At 50.5% G+C, this 17282-nt stretch overlaps 1 protein-coding gene across 6 annotated transcripts in view; it reads left to right on the plus strand.

The window, feature by feature from the left end:
* Window positions 1-17282, plus strand: part of LOC138569353 (uncharacterized) — a 1814236-nt gene that overhangs the window by 708595 nt on the left and 1088359 nt on the right. For all 6 annotated transcript variants that reach the window (XM_069647265.1, XM_069647261.1, XM_069647266.1 and 3 more), the window contains one exon: window positions 17121-17276. In XM_069647265.1, the coding sequence (XP_069503366.1) occupies window positions 17121-17276 (156 nt within the window). The remainder of the gene's footprint in view (window positions 1-17120; window positions 17277-17282) is intronic.

Genomic DNA, 17282 nt, shown 5'->3' on the forward strand with positions numbered 1-17282 from the left:
GACCACGCCATCACTATTGTGACGGACATCGCCGACACTGGGTTTCGCCAGTTGGGCAACGGCGTGTGCCTTCGGCGGCGTGGATGGCTCAAGGCTACGGACTTCCGTCAAGACGTACAGACCAGAGTCCTGGACATGCCGTTCGATGGGAACAACCTGTTTGGGAAAACAGTGGACGATTCCCTTCAGGCCATTAAAGCGGACACTGAGACGGCCCGGGCCCTTGGGGTTCTGCAGCAACGACGGACGCCCTTTCGGAGCAGCGGAGGCAAGGGCGCCTCCAAAGGTTCCGGCGGCGGTTTCTCCGCCTACCGTCAAGCGGCACGCTCGTCGTCTCAGGAGGCCTACAGAGGACGAGGCAAGTCTGGCGGACCCCGCCGTCGTCGCCAAGGAGGTCAAGGCGGCAAAGCCTCGTCGAAACAGGATTGAACCGGCCGTGGGGTCGGGCCCCCACCGAAGCACCCTGGTGGGAGGCCGGCTGGCGAGCTTCGTCAGCGTGTGGGAGTCCATCTCCACCGACCGTTGGGTGCTGGACGCCTTAGCCCGGGGCCACGCGCTCGAGTTTCAAAGAAGGTGCCCGCGCGTCCCCCCCGTGGCCAGGATAGAGCTTCACGTCCCTCAGCTTCTCCTGGAGGTAAAGGCGATGCTCAGGAAGGGCGCCATCGAACTCGTCCCAAAGAGGCTTCGGGGCTCCGGAGTTTACTCGAGATACTTCCTCGTGAAGAAGAAGACGGGAGGATGGCGCCCCATCCTAGACCTGCGACGTCTGAACAAGTTCATCAAGGCGCAGAAGTTCCGGATGGTCACCCTCCAGCACGTCCTGGGGCAGCTGGAGGAAGGAGACTTCCTGTCATCGTTGGATTTGGAGGATGCCTACTTCCATATTCCCATCCTAAAGGGGCACCAAAAATTCCTCAGGTTTGTGGTCCAAGGGCGTCACTACCAGTTCAAAGCCCTCCCCTTCGGACTACGGTCGGCACCCAGGGTATTCACCAAGTGCCTTGCACCGGTGGCGGCGCAGCTGCGCCGCGAGGGGATCCACGTCTACCCCTACCTGGACGACTGGCTCAATGCGAGCCAAGACGAGGGAGCTCGCCGTGGAGCACACGGCAAGGACCGTCCAACTTCTCACGGACCTGGGATTCTCCGTGAACTACGCCAAGTCCCACCTGGTACCCGCGCAAAACGCACTGTTTCTGGGAGTGAAGCTCGACACAGTGTCCCTTCTGGCCTCCCCGTCGGAGGAAAGGACCAGGTCCATCCTGGGCAAGGTACAGCGGATGTTGGTTTCCGACGCGGCCAAGGTGAGGTCCATCAAGTCCCTCCTCGGAATGATGTCTTCTTGCATCTACCTCATTCCCATGTGCAGGCTCCGGATGCGCTCGTTGCAGGAGTTCCTGGACGCGCGCTGGATCCAAACGACGGGCGGCTTCAAGGAGAGGATCACACTCGACGAGAGTTTCCGCCGAGCGGTCCGGTGGTGGGGCAACCGCGCGCATCTGACGGCGGGCATGGACTTCCAGGCCCCAGACCACCAGGAGACAGTGACCACGGATGCCTCCCTGGAAGGGTGGGGAGCGCACTCCGAAAATCTGCACGCGAGAGGCCTTTGGCTCCCGACGGAGAAGTCCCTCCATATCAACGTCCTGGAGCTCCGTGCAGTGTTCTGGGCCCTCGGGTCCTTCCTTCCGTCCCTCAAGGGCAAGGTGGTGAGGATCTTCACCGACAACACCACCACCATGTTTTACATCAGGAAACAGGGCGGAACCAGGTCCCCAGCGCTGTCCAAGGAGGCGCAGGACCTGTGGCATTGGGCCGTCGCCCAAAGGATGTTTCTGGTGCCGTTTCATCTGGCAGGGATAAAAAACACCATCGCCGACTCACTCAGCAGGGAGCTGCGCTCGTGCCACGAGTGGGAACTACGGCAGGATCTAGTGGATCGCCTCTTCCGACGGTGGGGCACACCCCAGATCGACCTGTTCGCGACGGCGACGAACTCCAAGTGCCGGAGGTTCGCCAGCAGGTTTCCCCAGGCGAGGAGCATGGGCGATGCTTTCTCGTTCCCCTGGGAGGGCCTGTTCCTCTACGCGTTCCCTCCTTTGCCACTGCTAATCCGGCTCGTCAACCAGCTCAAGAGGTCACGGTGCAGGATGATCCTCGTCGCACCTGCGTGGCCGAGGCAGATATGGTTCCCGGACCTTCTGGACTTGTCAGCGTCCCCGCCAATCAAGCTGCCGGTGGACGCGGATCTACTCTCCAGGGAAGGAGGCGCCATCCTCCACCACGACCCGAAATCGCTGAACTTGCAGGCCTGGCTCCTGCAGCGCTCGAGTTTGGAGGATACGACATACCGGCCGACTGCAGAGAGGTTCTTGCAAAGGCCAGGGCGTCCTCGACTCTTAAATGCTACGGACACAAATGGAAGAGGTTCTCTGTCTGGTGCCACGCACAGAAGATTAACCCTCTACGGATTACGGCTCCCCAGGTACTGCCGTACCTGCTGACGTTGGCCAAAGCTGGACTGGCACACGCGTCCATCAAGATTCATCTTGCTGCGATCTCCCGATACACCAGAACCACGGGCCGGACGTCCTTGTGGTCTCATCGTCTGGTGAAAGAGTTCATGAAGGGACTGTTCAGATCGTTCCCGCCGGTGAAGGCTCCGGCCCCGGCGTGGGAGCTCAACGTGGTGCTGACCAAGCTCATGGGACCTCCGTTCGAGCCTCTGCACTCGGCCCCGTTGAAGTTTCTGTCGTGGAAAACAGCGTTTCTTGTGGCCATCACCTCCGCACGACGGGTGGGAGAGATCCAGGCCCTTTCCTGCAAGGCCCCGTACTTGACTTTTCACGAGACGAGGGTAGTGCTCAGGACGCACCCCTCCTTCATGCCCAAGGTACCGTCGGACTTCCATCTCAACGAACCCTTGGTGTTGCCTGTGTTCTTCCCGTCGCCTTCGTCGCCGGCTGAGAGGACTTTGCACTCGCTGGATGTGGCTAGAGCGCTGAAGTTCTACGTGGACCGCACGAAGTGTTTTCGGAAGACGTCACAACTCTTTGTGAACTTTGGACCTGTCAATCAGGGGAAGGCTCTCTCGAAGGCTTCCATTTCCAGATGGCTCTCCGGCTGTATCATGTACTGTCATCGGTTGGCAAACCGACCGCTGCCTGGCCGTCCGAGAGCCCATTCCACCAGAGCGATCGCAGCTACCACGGCGTTCCTTTCTGGTGTGCCCCTGCTGGACATATGCAGGGCTGCTACGTGGAGGTCGACGCACACCTTCACGAAATTCTACTGCGTCGATCGGGATTCCAGGGAGGAGTCCAGGGTCGGCCAAGCAGTGCTGCGCAACCTGTTCGCCTGAGGTGAGCCTGGTGAGGAGGTAAGATGCTTAATGTTGAGTTTGATGTAATGCTTAATGTTGAGCCTTTGCCACCTCCCGCGGTTGTGCATGTGTGTACTGCTATGTATTCTTTATTCATGAGCATGTGAATCCATGCCAGACCCCATGCTGGAGAAGGAACAAGTTACTTACCTGTAACTGTTGTTCTCCAGCATGGGTCTGGCATGGATTCACATGCGAACCCTCCCGCGTACCCCTCTGCGGCTCTTCACTTGGTCATACTGCCACTTCACGTGCTTCCAAATCTGAAGATGGCTGCCAGAGGCGGTGCTTAGGTAGAGGGCAGTCATTGGCTGTGGTCAGTATGACGCAGAGACCAGTGATTGGTTATTACTACGAAAGACAGATCAGAAACGAAACTGATACTGGTTTTTTCTTTACCGAGGATTCCCAGCCTGACGACGGGGAATATTCATGAGCATGTGAATCCATGCCAGACCCATGCTGGAGAACAACAGTTACAGGTAAGTAACTTGTTCCTTCCTGTTCCCGGCATGAAACTCGTACTGGCTTTTCTGTGGTGTTCTCCTGCGGGGTAGGTGGCATTTCCTCTACTAGGCGGAACCCCGCTTCTCAGGTCATCAGTTCCCTAGTGTTGCTTCTTTGTAAGGGTGCCATAGTTTGGGAACTCTGGTATGTTGCATCGGCGGCAGTTCAGTCGCTCTGTATCGGAGACCTCAGTGCTTCGGGCTCTCTGCCCTCATGGGAATGGCAGCATTCTGCGGGCTGGGAGTCCTCGCAGCCCACCACATATGCAATGTGATCCTGCCTCCAGGATTTGCAGGCTCTGTGCTGCATCTTAGGCTTCTGCTGAGCGCAGCATTGCTCAGGCTGGCTCGCTCCACAGCAGCTCCTTCTCTCCAGGTAAGTCTCGGCTTGTTTACATCTCTTGCTACAACGAAAGACACAACCTCATTGGTTCTGGGTTTGTCAGCACGGAAGGGTCAGCAACTAGATCAAGCACATTTTAAGGCCCCTTTACACAAGTATTGTGATCATATCACATACAACCATCAAACATTGGGGTCACTGGTGTTAAGGGAGATGTCTTATTTAGTGAGGATTCCTTGTCTCCTAATTGGGGATCACACCCAGTGAGATACCACTTACCCTGCCCTCTAGGGAGTGTTTTGCGTAGCAGGCTCATATCCTTAGTCCAAAGGGGTTGGCTCCCCCTTGTGGAGAAGTGACCCACTCTCTCGATTCCCTTCCATTAGACTCGAGGGTTAGCGGGTGTCTGCGGGCTCTGATTGCACTTGGTGAGACCCTCCTTGGGCCATTTGCTTTGATTTTGTTCTGGTGCCTCCTAGCCCCCACTCATTGCTCCCTGTGTGGTTCCCTTCCCCTTCTTCCCCTACTTCCCACTGGCCTCCCTGCCCGCCCTCCACCCTGATTGGCTCCTTTGATTTCCGTGTTGGTCTAGCGAGCAGTCGCACACTGCTCGCCATTTCCATCGAGGCTGAGTGGGTGACTGCGGGCTATGATTGCACTTGGTGAGACCCTCCATGGGCTATTTGCTTTATTTTTGATTTTGTTCTGCTGCCCCCTGCTCATTGTTCCCTTTGTGGTTCCCTTCAGCTTCTTCCCCTCCTTCCCACCCGCCTCCCTTCCCACCCACCACCCATGATTGGCCTTTCCTGCCTCATTACTGTCCTTCACAGGGCAGCCCTCTTCGCGACAGTCCCTGCGGCTAAGGGCCCCAAGGGAAAGGGAGGATCCCTCAGATGCAGCTCTGGGCGGTGCCTGTAGGTGTCCGCAGGGGAAGCCAGTTGCCAGCCGTCAACCAGGTTTTGACCCTCACTCTACCCTGCATACCCCTGTCCACATAGCAGATTCACAAACTTGGGTGTGTTTTTCTTCCAGTTTTTAAACCTTGCATTGTGAAAGACTTTAAAATTGCATTGTGAAACCTAGGCCTTTTCCCCTCTAGCCACGATTCACAAACATAGGTGTGTTTTTTTTTTCTTTTTTTTCTTCCAAAATTGCATTGTGATAGTCTTTACAATCTGAGTGTCAGTCGTCGTGCCCAATTGTCAACTTGTCTCGCCTCTCTCTGTCTCATCTGTTTGCACCCTGCCCTGTGTCCTTCCCTAGTGTTCTCCCCTTCCCTCCTCTCTCTACCTACTCTATGGTACTCTCTGTGTCTCCTATCTTCTCTAACTGCTTCTCTGTCGACAATCCTGCTCTTCTCACTAAGTCTGGTAGGAAGAAGGGTAAAAAGGACATCATGGTCTCCAACACAGGCCTCCCTATCGCCTATACCAGTGCCTCCTCCAGGCAAACTTGCACCGACATCCTCTTTTTTGTTCCCTCACAAGACCTATGGATTCTACATATGGTCTCTATGCTCTCTCCGTTCTCTTCCTCTCCGGTAAGGCCCTCCTGACCTCCTTCCACTCCTCTAAGGTCATCATTAATGTTTATGTGAATGGTACCGTCTTGGTCCAAGGCCCTCAGGCCAACCTTCTCCTCTTTGATAGACGCTTCCCGCGCCTCATCAATTTCCTTTCTTCTCCTGCTGTCCTCTCTTCCCCTCCACGGCTTCCTCGCCTCCCCCTGCTGTCTCCACTTTGGCTACCTTGCCCTCTCCTCCTTGCCTTTCTGACCCCTCTAGGGCTTCGTCTACACCTCTGCAGGGCATACCTCTGATTTGTACCTCTCCCCGGACGTCTTTCAAGGATGGCAACCTTTTCAATATTGCCATTCTAAACTCTTGCTCAGCTGTCAAACACTCCAGTCATATGCCGCCTTCTGGAAGAACTTGACATCGATGTCCTCGGTCTCACCGAGACATGGTTCATGGCCAGCTCTGTCACAACCTTTGAGACTCTCCTCCCTGACGGCTACAAGATCCTCGGTGCATCCAGGTCCAACCGTTTGGTGGGGGTGTAGCCCTGATCTTCCCCGAGTGGTTTCCTGCCTCTGTCATTCCTACGCAGGCCTATTCCTCCTTCGAATGCCTCGTCTGCAGGCTCTCTCTCTCACCTAGTATTTCCATTACTGCGGCTATCTATCGGCCACCTGGTCAGATCTCCTCCTTCCTCTCTGAGTGGGCGGACATCTCCTCTTCCCTCCTGGTCTCAACCACTCAACTCCTTGTTCGTGAAGACTCCACATCCACCTTGATGCTTCTTGTCCTTCCTCTGGACTCTTTCACGATCTTTGTGACTCTCTCTCTCTCTCTCTCTCTCTCTCTCTCTCTCTCTCGTCTCCCCTCTGGCCCGACTCACTCTGCAAGACACACTCTGGATGTTCTATTCTCCTCAGACCTTCACCTTTCTATCCCTCTCACCACTCCTCTCTCCTGGAGCGATCATTTTCTTCTTTCCTCCCAGCTCACCCCCTCTACCCAAGCCAACTCCAGCACTGCCACCCACCTTCTCGGTCATCCGACCCATGAAGGGCGTGTCAGTTGAGGCATTCGCTGCCACTTTCAACCCCCCCTTTCCCCCCCCTCCATCTTTGGCTGACTCATACCCTGATACAGCCCTCTCCATGCTCCACTCTGCTATATCTGATACTCTCGATGTTCTTGCCCCTGTCATGATGATCCGCCTGAAGCCCAAAGCCAAGTGCAACTCCTGGTAGGACTCAGACCTTGTCGCCCACAAACGCAAGCGCAGGGTAGCTGAGAGGAAATGGTGTGCTTCCGGTACATCCTCTGACAAACTTGCCTGCCGTCTGCTTCAAAGGCAATACCGGCTCTCTGTCCTCTCCAAGAAGAGAGCTCACATCCGAGCCCGCATCTGTGCGGCATCTAACAACTCGGCTGAACTCTTTCAAATGTGCAAGGAACTGGCAAATCTTGCCGCAGTCTCTACCTCTACTGTCCCTTCCCAGGGCCTCTGCACGGCACTGGCTTCTCATTTCATCTATAAACTCTGGACATCCTGTCCTCTCTTTCCTCCTCTCCTCTTCCTCCCTCCTACTCCCTGCTCTTCCTCTGGCCTTTCTTCGGCCACCTCTCACCCTCCTTCTCTGCCTTTCCCCTGTTCTCCCGAGACGAGGTTTCTAGACAAGTCCGATCTATGAAAGTCCTGTCAAAACAGCTTCATCCCTGCTCCTCCAAAACCATCAATGACCACATTGACTCCCTGGCTCATGCTCTGGCCTACTTCTGCAACCACTCCTTTGCCACTGGAGTCTTCCCTTCCCCTCTGAAGCACTCCCTTGTACACTCTCTTAAGAAACCCTCTGCCGACCCTTCCTGCCTGGCTAACTATCGCCCAAGCTCCATCACCCCCTTTCCTGGACAAACTCCTGGAAAAGCTGGCAATCTCACAGCTCAATCTTCACAATGAACCTGTTGGTTGTCTCCATGATCATCAGTCTGGCTTCAGAGCTGCCAGAAGAACGGAAACTGCTCTCCTGAACATCCGTAAAGACCTGCTCTCCAACCTTGATTCCAACACCCCATGTGTCCTCATCTTACTTGATCTCTCATCTGCCTTTGACCCGGGCAACCATGCCATCCTGCTCAACCGTCTCTGGCGTGGCTGACTTCTTTCCTCTCTGGTCGATCCTTACAGGTTAAATGTGGGTCCTTCGTCTCCTCTGTCTACCTGTGGTGTTCCGCACTGCTTGCCTGCCGCACTCTGCCCAACTTCCAGTGCTATGCGGATGACAGCTCATTTGCAGGCTACCTTCGGCCACCTCTTCTCCCTCTCTCATCTCTGACTGCCTGTCCGCCATCCAGAAGTGGTGTGCCGCCAATGTTCTCTGCCTTAATGCCAGTAGGACTGAGATTCTCATCAGCACACCCGCTCCCTCCTTTCCTGTCACTCTCTGGCCGGCCTCTCTTGGCCCTCTTCCTGTTCCCCCCTGTGAGTCTAAAAACCTCAGGGTCGTCTTCGACTCCACACTTTACTTCTCTCCTCACATCTCTGACCTCTCTAAGAAGTCACACTTCCAGCTGCACCTCCTCAGAGGTATTCTTCCTTTCCTCTCCTTCCACCAGAAGCTCACTGTCTCCAGAGCTCTGGTTCTCTCTAGGCTGGACTATTGCAACAGCCTTTTTCTAAATCTGCCTGCTTCTGCTCTCCGCAACTCATCCAGAACAGGACTGCGAGACTTGTCCTTGGCCTCAAGCCCAGGGATCGTATCTCTCCCGGACTGAAATCTCTACACTGGCTCCCTGTGGCTGCGAGGATTAAGTTCAAAACCCTCTGCATTGTCCACAAGGTCTTCTGGGGTCTGGGGCCTCACTAAATTCAACTCTCTCTCCCTAAATATCTTCCTTCTCTAGCTCTTCGTTCATCTGCCTCCAACTACCTCATTGTCAGTCGCTTCTCCAAGCAACGAGTTGGTGATAGATCACTTTCTTCAGCTGGTACCTCTCTCTGGAACTGCCTCCCTGAAACTTTAGGAGAATCATCTCCGGTTCCGGAAGCACCTCAAGACCTTTCTCTTTATTTTAATTTTATTTATTGCATTTGATTATACGCATAGCAGCTATCTTAAGTATTCGTTTACATACATAGTAAGCATCTTTAAGAATTCGGTTGCATACATAGTAGGCATGTTAAGTAAACGGTTACAAGATTATCTTGGGCATCTTGGTCAGACACAAACAACTTAGACCACTGAGGAGGAGGCATCGGGCGATGATTAGACTGTTACATTTATCTACAGACAGTCTCAAGCTAGTGCCTAAACCATTAGTATTTGTTGAACAACCAGGTTTTGAGTTGTTTCTTGAACTTGGGGAAGGAGGTTTTATTGCTCAGGTGTGTGGGAAGTGTTCCAGATGCGGGGAGCTGCTATGGGGAAGCTGGCGTTACCTGATCTGGATGATGTGAAATGAGTGATTTGGAGGTGTGTTGGCATTGGATCTAAAATTTCTGGTAGTGTTTTCCGAGAGATGCTTTTACAAAGGTAGGTAGGGGCATTGTCGGTGATGCATTTATGGGTGATGGTGAGTCTTGTGGAGAATTCTCGCTTGCATAGGAAGCCAGTGCGCATCTCTTCTGTGTTGAGAGATGTGGTCTTTTTTGTTAATGCCCAGAGCTGCTCCGAGGGCTTTGTTTTGGAGAAGTTTCAGTTTATTTAGATTCTTTTTTGAGGTACCTAACAGTAGTATGTTACAATAGTCTAGATTAGTAAGGATGAGGGCTCTAGCCAGTGTTAAGCAATTTTCAGCGGAGAGCAGGGGCCTGCTTAGTGTGATGAGTTTGGCGGTATAAGCCGTAGAGGAAGCAAGGGCGCTGATGTGGTTGTTCATAGTGAGGCTAGAGTCAAGGTAAACTCCTAGGGTTTTGACTTTGAGATATGGAAATGGGGGTGCCGTATATCAGTATGAAGGTGTAGTCCGGGTGGAGTTTGCTGAGTTTGGCTTGGGAGCCGACTATGAGGATCTCTGTTTTCTCTCTGTCTTCGCCATCCAGTTTTTGATGAGGGAGTACATTTTGATAACTCGAGCCGTTTCTTGTTCTAGGTTGCCTGTAATGGGTATAAGAATTTGAGTATCGTCTGCGAAGTTTGTATAGATTACTCCCATGGCATTTAGTGCAGCAAAGAGTAATTTCGTATCTGCATTGTAGAGTGTGGGGGAGAGGCAGGAGCCTTGCGGTACTCCTAGGGGTACCGGAATGGGGTCAGCAGCCTCATCCCCTAGAGTGAGGTTAGGGTTTGGCACAATTTAAATTGAAGGCTGCAGAGAGATCTAGTAGTAGTAGGATGCAAAGCTTACCAGAGTCTCTAATAGCGTCCATCTGTTTTTTTAGATCCAGAAGGGTGTTTCAGTACTGTGCCTGGGATGGAATCCTGATTCTTTCCCCTAGCAGCTGGTTTTGTTCAAGATGGGTTTGTACTTGGGTGTATGCTATTTTGTCGATGATTTTCAGGAGGAATGAAACTGTAGTAATGGGCCTGTAGTTAGTTGGGATTGCCGGGTTTAAGGAGGGTTTTTTGAGTAAGGGCGTGACCCAGGCAACTTTTATAGATGCTGGAATTTCATTGGAATTGAAGGACTCATTTACAAAGTCTGTTACGATAGGTGCAAGTGTGGTGGCACAATCTTTGACCAATTTAGCCAGGAAGCTGTCGCCTTTACAGTTGGACGGCTTGAGGGCGGCTATTGTTTTGAGGACCTGGTCATTGGTAACTTGAGTGAAGTTGAACATGGGTGTATCGGATGTTATGGTTGTGTCTGCAGTGTAGGTGGGGTTGGCTAAACGATCTAGGGCCTCTTTATGCGAGGCTATTTTGTTTTGTAGGGTATTCACTTTAGCAGAGAGGGTGTCCTGAATGGTGGTACACCAAGCTTTGCTGGTATTGAGGGGACCAGTGGGTAGGCTAGGGGATTCTAGTTCTTTGATAATAGTAAAGAGTTCTTTAGTATTGGAGTCTGCACTGGAAATGCGTTTGAGCGAGTCTGCTTTGTGGGAGAGTACGCTGTTTTTGTAGGCTTTGGAGAGTTTTTGTAGTTTGTCTTGAAGTTCGGGAGAGTTGTTTTACTGATTAAGTGTTCCAGGGCTCTTTTTTCCCTTCTGAATTCTATGAGTTTGTCATTGAACCAGGGTGCGCTGCGTTTGGGCTTAGGTAATTTGGTTTTAAGTGGGGCTATTTCATCTATTGCCGTTTTAAGGCACAGATGGTAGTGATCTGATATGCTTGCAATGTTTATCATGTTTATTGGTTTGTTGTATAGGGGGTCGTTAAGTAGAGGATTTAGATTCTCAGGGGTGAGTTTCTGACCTGAATGGGTATTAGACTGTTAGTTTTGTCTAATGGGTTTGTCTAAATTTATATTAAATTTAATTAGGCAATGGTCTGACCATAGCATTTTGAGGATGTCTATTAACGTTACTACGGTATTCATCGTGAGTATCCAATCAAGGATTCTGCCTTTGGAGTGGGTAGGGGAGTTCACAATTTGAGTGAATTGCATCTCTTGGAAAGCATTGTAGCAGGCTGTTGCTTTGTGATCCTTAGGGTCATTGTATCCTAGGTTGAGGTCTCCTAGTAGTATGTACTTAGTTTTAGGTTTGATCAAGGGTGTGACTAAGAGGGGTAAGTCTATGTCGGGGTTATTTGAAGCACTTGGTGCTCTATAGACTATTAGGAAGTTGATTGTTACTTTAGGGTTAATGGCTAGCTTAAGGGCAAGGAGTTCATAGATTCTATTTTGCATTCCCTAAATTGCAATGCGGTTTTGTGTATGATGGCTACTCCACCACCTATAGCGTCTGGGCGGTCTGTTCTAAGGAGGGTGTACTCTGCGGGGACAGCTAATGTGATCAGAGGGCCTGAGGCTGCGTGAAGCCATGTTTCAGTGAGTACTAGGAAGTTAAGTTTGAGTTCTAGGATGCTGTTATGTGTATCAATGGCATGGGCACCAAGGGAACTAACATTTAGGAGAGCTCCCAATAGGGGCTTGGTAGTAGTGTGTGGTTTAGGAGGAGGCATGCTTAGATTGGTCTTGGGATGAGTGCCTGTGGTGTTGGGTATATTATGCTGGATCGCGTTGGAGTAGGTATCCCGCTGTAAACTGAGGTTGGGGCTCTCTTGGATCACCAGAGGTTTGGGTATTATAGTACCAATTGGAGGGTGGGAGGTATTTAGGTTTTTGGTGTGATGGTGTTGGAGATGGGTACGTGCTGATAATCTATCAGTTCTTTCAGGTGCTGTGGGGGGGTCTGGTTTGGTCTAGGTTCGGTATCGTTCTAGAGGAAAATTGGAGGCATGATCTGCCTAGTCACGGCTGGCTTTGTATGTGGTGGTGTGGTGTGGTTGGGAAGGCTGGGGTGCTGGGGAGGAATGGAGTGGGGCAAGGCAAGAGGTGGTGTTTAAAACAGTATAACCGGGCCAGGCCTGTTTTATGGTAACAAAGTGTCTTTAGTGCAGGCTGGGTCTGTCTTAGGGTGGCCAGTATGTGCACAATCGGCACTGGCTGTGTTGACCGTAGGCATAAATGCCGTGAGCCTTACAGTGGTGTTATAAAGACTAGTATTATTGATGCTGGAGGTCATGATTTGGTGACGTTGGGTACTGTGTAGTGCTAGGAGGAAGCTCCGGGTGGAGACAATATTGTAGAGTGTGGTTGGAGCTGTGATGTGAGTGATAATGGGTTTTTTGCTGGATGTTTCCTTAATCGGTGGGTAGTGACCTTTAAGGTTGAGTATGGCGAGTGTTGGCATTGGGGCAAGTCTTCTGGGGCGACGCATGGGTGGTGTTATGGCAATGGGTGCAGCAAAATAGATCAAAGTCTGCTAGGGGATGGGGTAAGGGCCAAAGAGTAGTGCCTTGGATTTGATATTAGGCGTTGCCTGTGGTGCCGTCTGTAGTAAGGAGGCAGTTTGGTGTCTCTGCCTGCAGAGTAACAGTGGGCGGAGGTGCTGTGGTTAAATCTGTGAACTCTCGCTTGTTATAATCTTGGCTATAGCTGATAGAGCGAGGGGCAGTGGGCGCTAATGAAGGTGGGGCGCTGGAGGGCAAAGTACTTACTAAAGGAAAGCAGTAACACCAGCGGTATTAGGATCACAATGGTGCTTGTCGATTGGGTGGGCGAGCAAGGTCAAATATACACATAACATGCTAGCCAATTGGGCGGGCGAGCAATGGCAAATATACACATGCGAACGTTAGGGTAAGCAAGTCATTTTTGGTAGAATGGTATTTGTATCACAATAGTTCCTTACCGCGCCAAGGTGTGGCTCATCATAGGATGTGTGGTAGAGTAAGTTGATCGTTCGGGCAATGTTCTTGATTTCAGCATAGAGACGTGCTTGTACCGTCTGGCCGTCCCTGGACAGGCCCAGGACAGATGCCTGGAGTGCGGTGCCTTTAGTGTAGGGTGCCGGCTTCCGCCTGCCGGTCAGCCCTCTTTGCTTCTGCTTTTTCTCCTCCTCTCCCCTGCTGAATTCCTGGCTGAAACTGAAACTGCACTGGTTACCTGGCCACCCTCTGATCTCGGGCCCAGGTCCCCTGCCCCGCCAGTCGCACACCTGCACTGCTTTCTGGGCAACCCCCCCGCACTTGGGTACTGTTTTCTGTATCACAGAAGGCACAGGAAACAATCCCAGCACTGAGGTTTTCAAAGGTTTTTTATTGAAGAGTCAATGGGCGCTAGAGCTGTCCCTCTCTCATCTTGAGGCGACTCTTTCCTAGTACAGACGTTATTAGCCCCTAGTAAGTATGTACTTATTGTTTCACCCTCGGTATGCAAAGTACTAAATGAGCTATAGTGTTTAGATTAAATCCCTTGGCCTTATCTCTCTAATCTTCTTCCAAGACTTCCTAACTTTCCCAACTCTAACCATTGGTTCGTTTTCTAGAAGTTTATTGAATAGTGCCTTGGAAATGGCCTGCTTCAGACAGGATTTGTATTCTCTTCGATCTCTATTGTCGTCTCCTGCTGTCCCTTTTCCACTCTACTTCTCTTCCTCCCCACAAATACTACTACTCAACACCCTTCTTTCACTCAGTGCCATACACTTCGGTCACTCTTTACAGTATTTTCTCTAACAGCACATGCCACACTTCCTCTTTTGGTATTTGGCCGAGGATGGGGCGGAAACTCTCTACCTTTGGATTGGATTGGACTGGACTGGATGACATCCCTGACAGTTGGTTTAAGAGCTCTCCACGGTTCGGGAGGCTTTCCATGGTGTTGTCTCAGGAATTTGAAAGTCTCTGAGTGGGCAGTAGTGATCTGTATGGTGGTCTGTAGGGAAGGTTGGTATTGCTGCAACACGTCCCTCTGGAGGTGAGTGGGGCAGTGAATTGATAAATTGCTTCAAAGTATGGGTTTCCCAGCCTCGGGTAAGGTATTTTTCCTGGTTTATAAGATTTTTAATTCTCTCGGCTAACACTACCAGGGTCTCACTTGGGAGCAATTGGTTACTTCAGAGCAGTCAGTCTGTACGACCTTCCCCAGGAGAGCTTTTTTTATTTGATCAAAAGCAGTCATCCCACTGGAGTTCATTGTCTGGTATGACAACTGCAGTTCCCCTTTTAGTAGAGGGGCTCAATAGCATCCCAATGAAATTGGTTGCCAACCCCTCAAAGTTCACAAAGAAGTTTGGTCCTCTGCCTCTCGGTATGGTTGTAACACCCCTTGAGGGAGGAATTGGCTACTTTGATTGCCTGCTAACCGGTCTAGACTCTCCTGATTACTTTGGTCTGCTCTTGCTTGGTTCTCAGCGACCCTCTCATGAGTTTCGAGGGAAGGGGGAGATTCCATGCTAACCCTGAGCTGTGTACAGAAGGTTTTCCACGATCAATCTCGTTAGAAATAATACCTTGGGGACTTAATTTCTCCCACGTCCTCAGAACTACTGGGGAGTTCACTTGTGAGGGGAGTGGCTATACTGTGCCGGGAGGATGGCTCAGGCCTACACGTTTGTCTTGTAGAAGCAAGACAGCGCAGAGCAACACCAGTTCTAATCCCGGTCCTGCGCTTAGAGACTGTTCTCCAGTATTAACCACGTTATGAAAGAATGAATAGGTGGGAAGTACCGGTCTACTCTGGTCTAACAGATGTTGTTTCTAGACTGCCTGTAAGGAGGTTTAATGCCCCACCTGCATATCAGCACTAGTTGTTCCATAAGCTCAGACAAAGAGGTCTGCCTAGGTCCTCTAATCCCATTTCTGACACCATTTGAACATTTATGGAAGGTCAGACACAGGAAACGGACAACTGGACAAGGTGGAGGTTCTCTAATCTAGAGAATAACAAAAAGGCTGCTTGTCAGGACGTCTTGCATAAGTCAATCTTGTCGTCCGACTGAAACCTACGCTGCTCTGCTGGCTGTCGCTACCACTAACAAAGGAAACAAAAACTTGGCCTACAGAAGTGTTCTTACTTCCCTTTGGTGGCTTGTGCTGGTTGGTGTGTGACCCCCTCCCCCCCCTACCCAAATGTTTCTCGAACTCTGTTCTCTTAAGGTTTCAGGCCTTAACCTGCTCGAACAGTTCAAAACAAAGTTCAAATTTCTCTTGGTTTCTCTCTTGGTTTTCAGGCCTATGGCTGTTCATACAGTTCACAATAAAGCACCTTGCTTTTCTACATAAAAGGGGGCTACTGACCCCCTCTCAGCAAAGCATTGTTCAAGATTGTTTCTAAAGTGGACAGTTTGAATCTGCAAATACTTCAATTCTCGTTCACCCCCCCTGGGTTTTTTGCGTACTCTCTCGTTACTCTTTGTGAGTTCTTTTATTCAGGTGTACCCCCTCTGAGTGTTCTCTTGCTCTCTGGTAATTATTTGTGTGTTTGTGGGTTCAGGTTCACTCCCTCTTGGAGCTTTTCCTGCTTTCTAGTCTATGGTAACACCTTACAGGATACTGTTTTTGGGTTCACCTCCTATGGTGTTTCTCTTGCTTTTTGGTATCTGGTAACCCCTTGCGGGATATTGGTTTCAAGCTTATCCCCTCGGTGTGTTTCTCTCGCTCTCTGGTATCTGGTAACACCTCCAAAGTTATTGGGTTTAGGTTCACCCCCCTGTGTTTCTCCTGCTCTCCGGGTTCTTATCGTCCCTACTCCTTTTTGGAGTGTCTTGCAGTTAGTTCTGCCACCTTCCTCCAGGCGCGAACCGCTTACCTGCTTGTCTGCAGTGTTCCGTCTCGGCTTCTGAAACCTCAATGCCTGGGGCTCTCTGTCCTCTTGGGCTTGTCAGTTTTCCGCTGCCTGCGAGTTCTCTCTGCCCACCACGTATGCAATATGACTGTGTCTTCAGGATGTGCTGGTGGTCATGCTGCAGTGTAGACTGCCACAGGGCTGGTTCCTGACCCATGGCTTTTTTTTTTGCTCTGCAGCGTCTCCAGGTCTTGGCCTTATTACATCTCTCCCTGCAATGAGACAGAGCCCCATTAGTTGTGAGTTTGTCAGCACAGAACGATTAGCAACCAAACTAAGCACATTTAAAGGGGGAGCGGTAACCTCCAGTGAGGTACCTTTTGAGTGTTTTGCATAGAAGGCTTACCTCCCTAGTCCGAAAGGGGGTGTATCCCCTTTTGGGAGAAATGACAAACTCTGTGGATTTGTCACAGTAGGCTTTGTCAAGGTTACAAAGATAATGATTGCAATCTCATATGGAACAGGTACACACTGGCACAGTACTCACGGACACATTATGAACCGTTCAACTACGCAAGCGAGGCTGAGCCAGATATGCATGGGGGAATTCCTGTGGAGAGTGGAAAAGCAAGTCATGCACTGTCTGTTGTAAGAGATGGTAATATCGCAGCACTTTTGACTGGCTGCTGCTTAAAATCCACTTCCTTGAAATATGGTAAGTACCAATAATTTAAATGGTGCAAATTGGCTCAAAGCCCCATGAACGTTGGATACTTAAACTATACCTAGGATATAACTTTCAGTAACATTTTCATTCACTGTCTGTTAGTCAGTGCCCCTCCCCCTCGCCATGTTATTACAACCTCACTATTTTACTGTAATATGCTTTTGTGATGGGGTTTTTACGATTATAGGAGACATTATCCTAGAATACCGCTTTGCTATTTTATGATGTGCTGTCTTTTGGTACTTGATCAGAGTTCACTGTAGATAAGGATATTGATTATCTATAATTCAGACTTTGGAAATTCCTTTATAGCAAATCCAAATAACGTTTTAAAGATAGTTAAGTGCAGTTATTGCACATGTGAATAATGTAATGTTATCAAATTGAAAGCTAGCACCTGCAGAAAGTGTGTGGAAAAGATTTACATGCAGCACATTTTTGATTGCCCAGTTTTGTTTTTTCTTTTTTTCAATTTTAAGCCTCAACATCCTACCTTGGGATGATATGTTTTTGACCCCAATCTTACTGGGCCAAAATGTAACCGGCCATCGAACAAAGAAAGGAAAGAAAGAATTTCTATATGAAGCTCTACCCGTTATCCAGGCTCGCGTGCAGAAATTGGAAGAAGAGGGAAAGTACGT

This window comes from Ambystoma mexicanum, chromosome 2q (assembly GCF_040938575.1).
Source record: "Ambystoma mexicanum isolate Mex_15411 chromosome 2q, UKY_AmexF1_1, whole genome shotgun sequence".
In the NCBI taxonomy this organism is placed as follows: Eukaryota; Metazoa; Chordata; class Amphibia; order Caudata; family Ambystomatidae; genus Ambystoma; species Ambystoma mexicanum.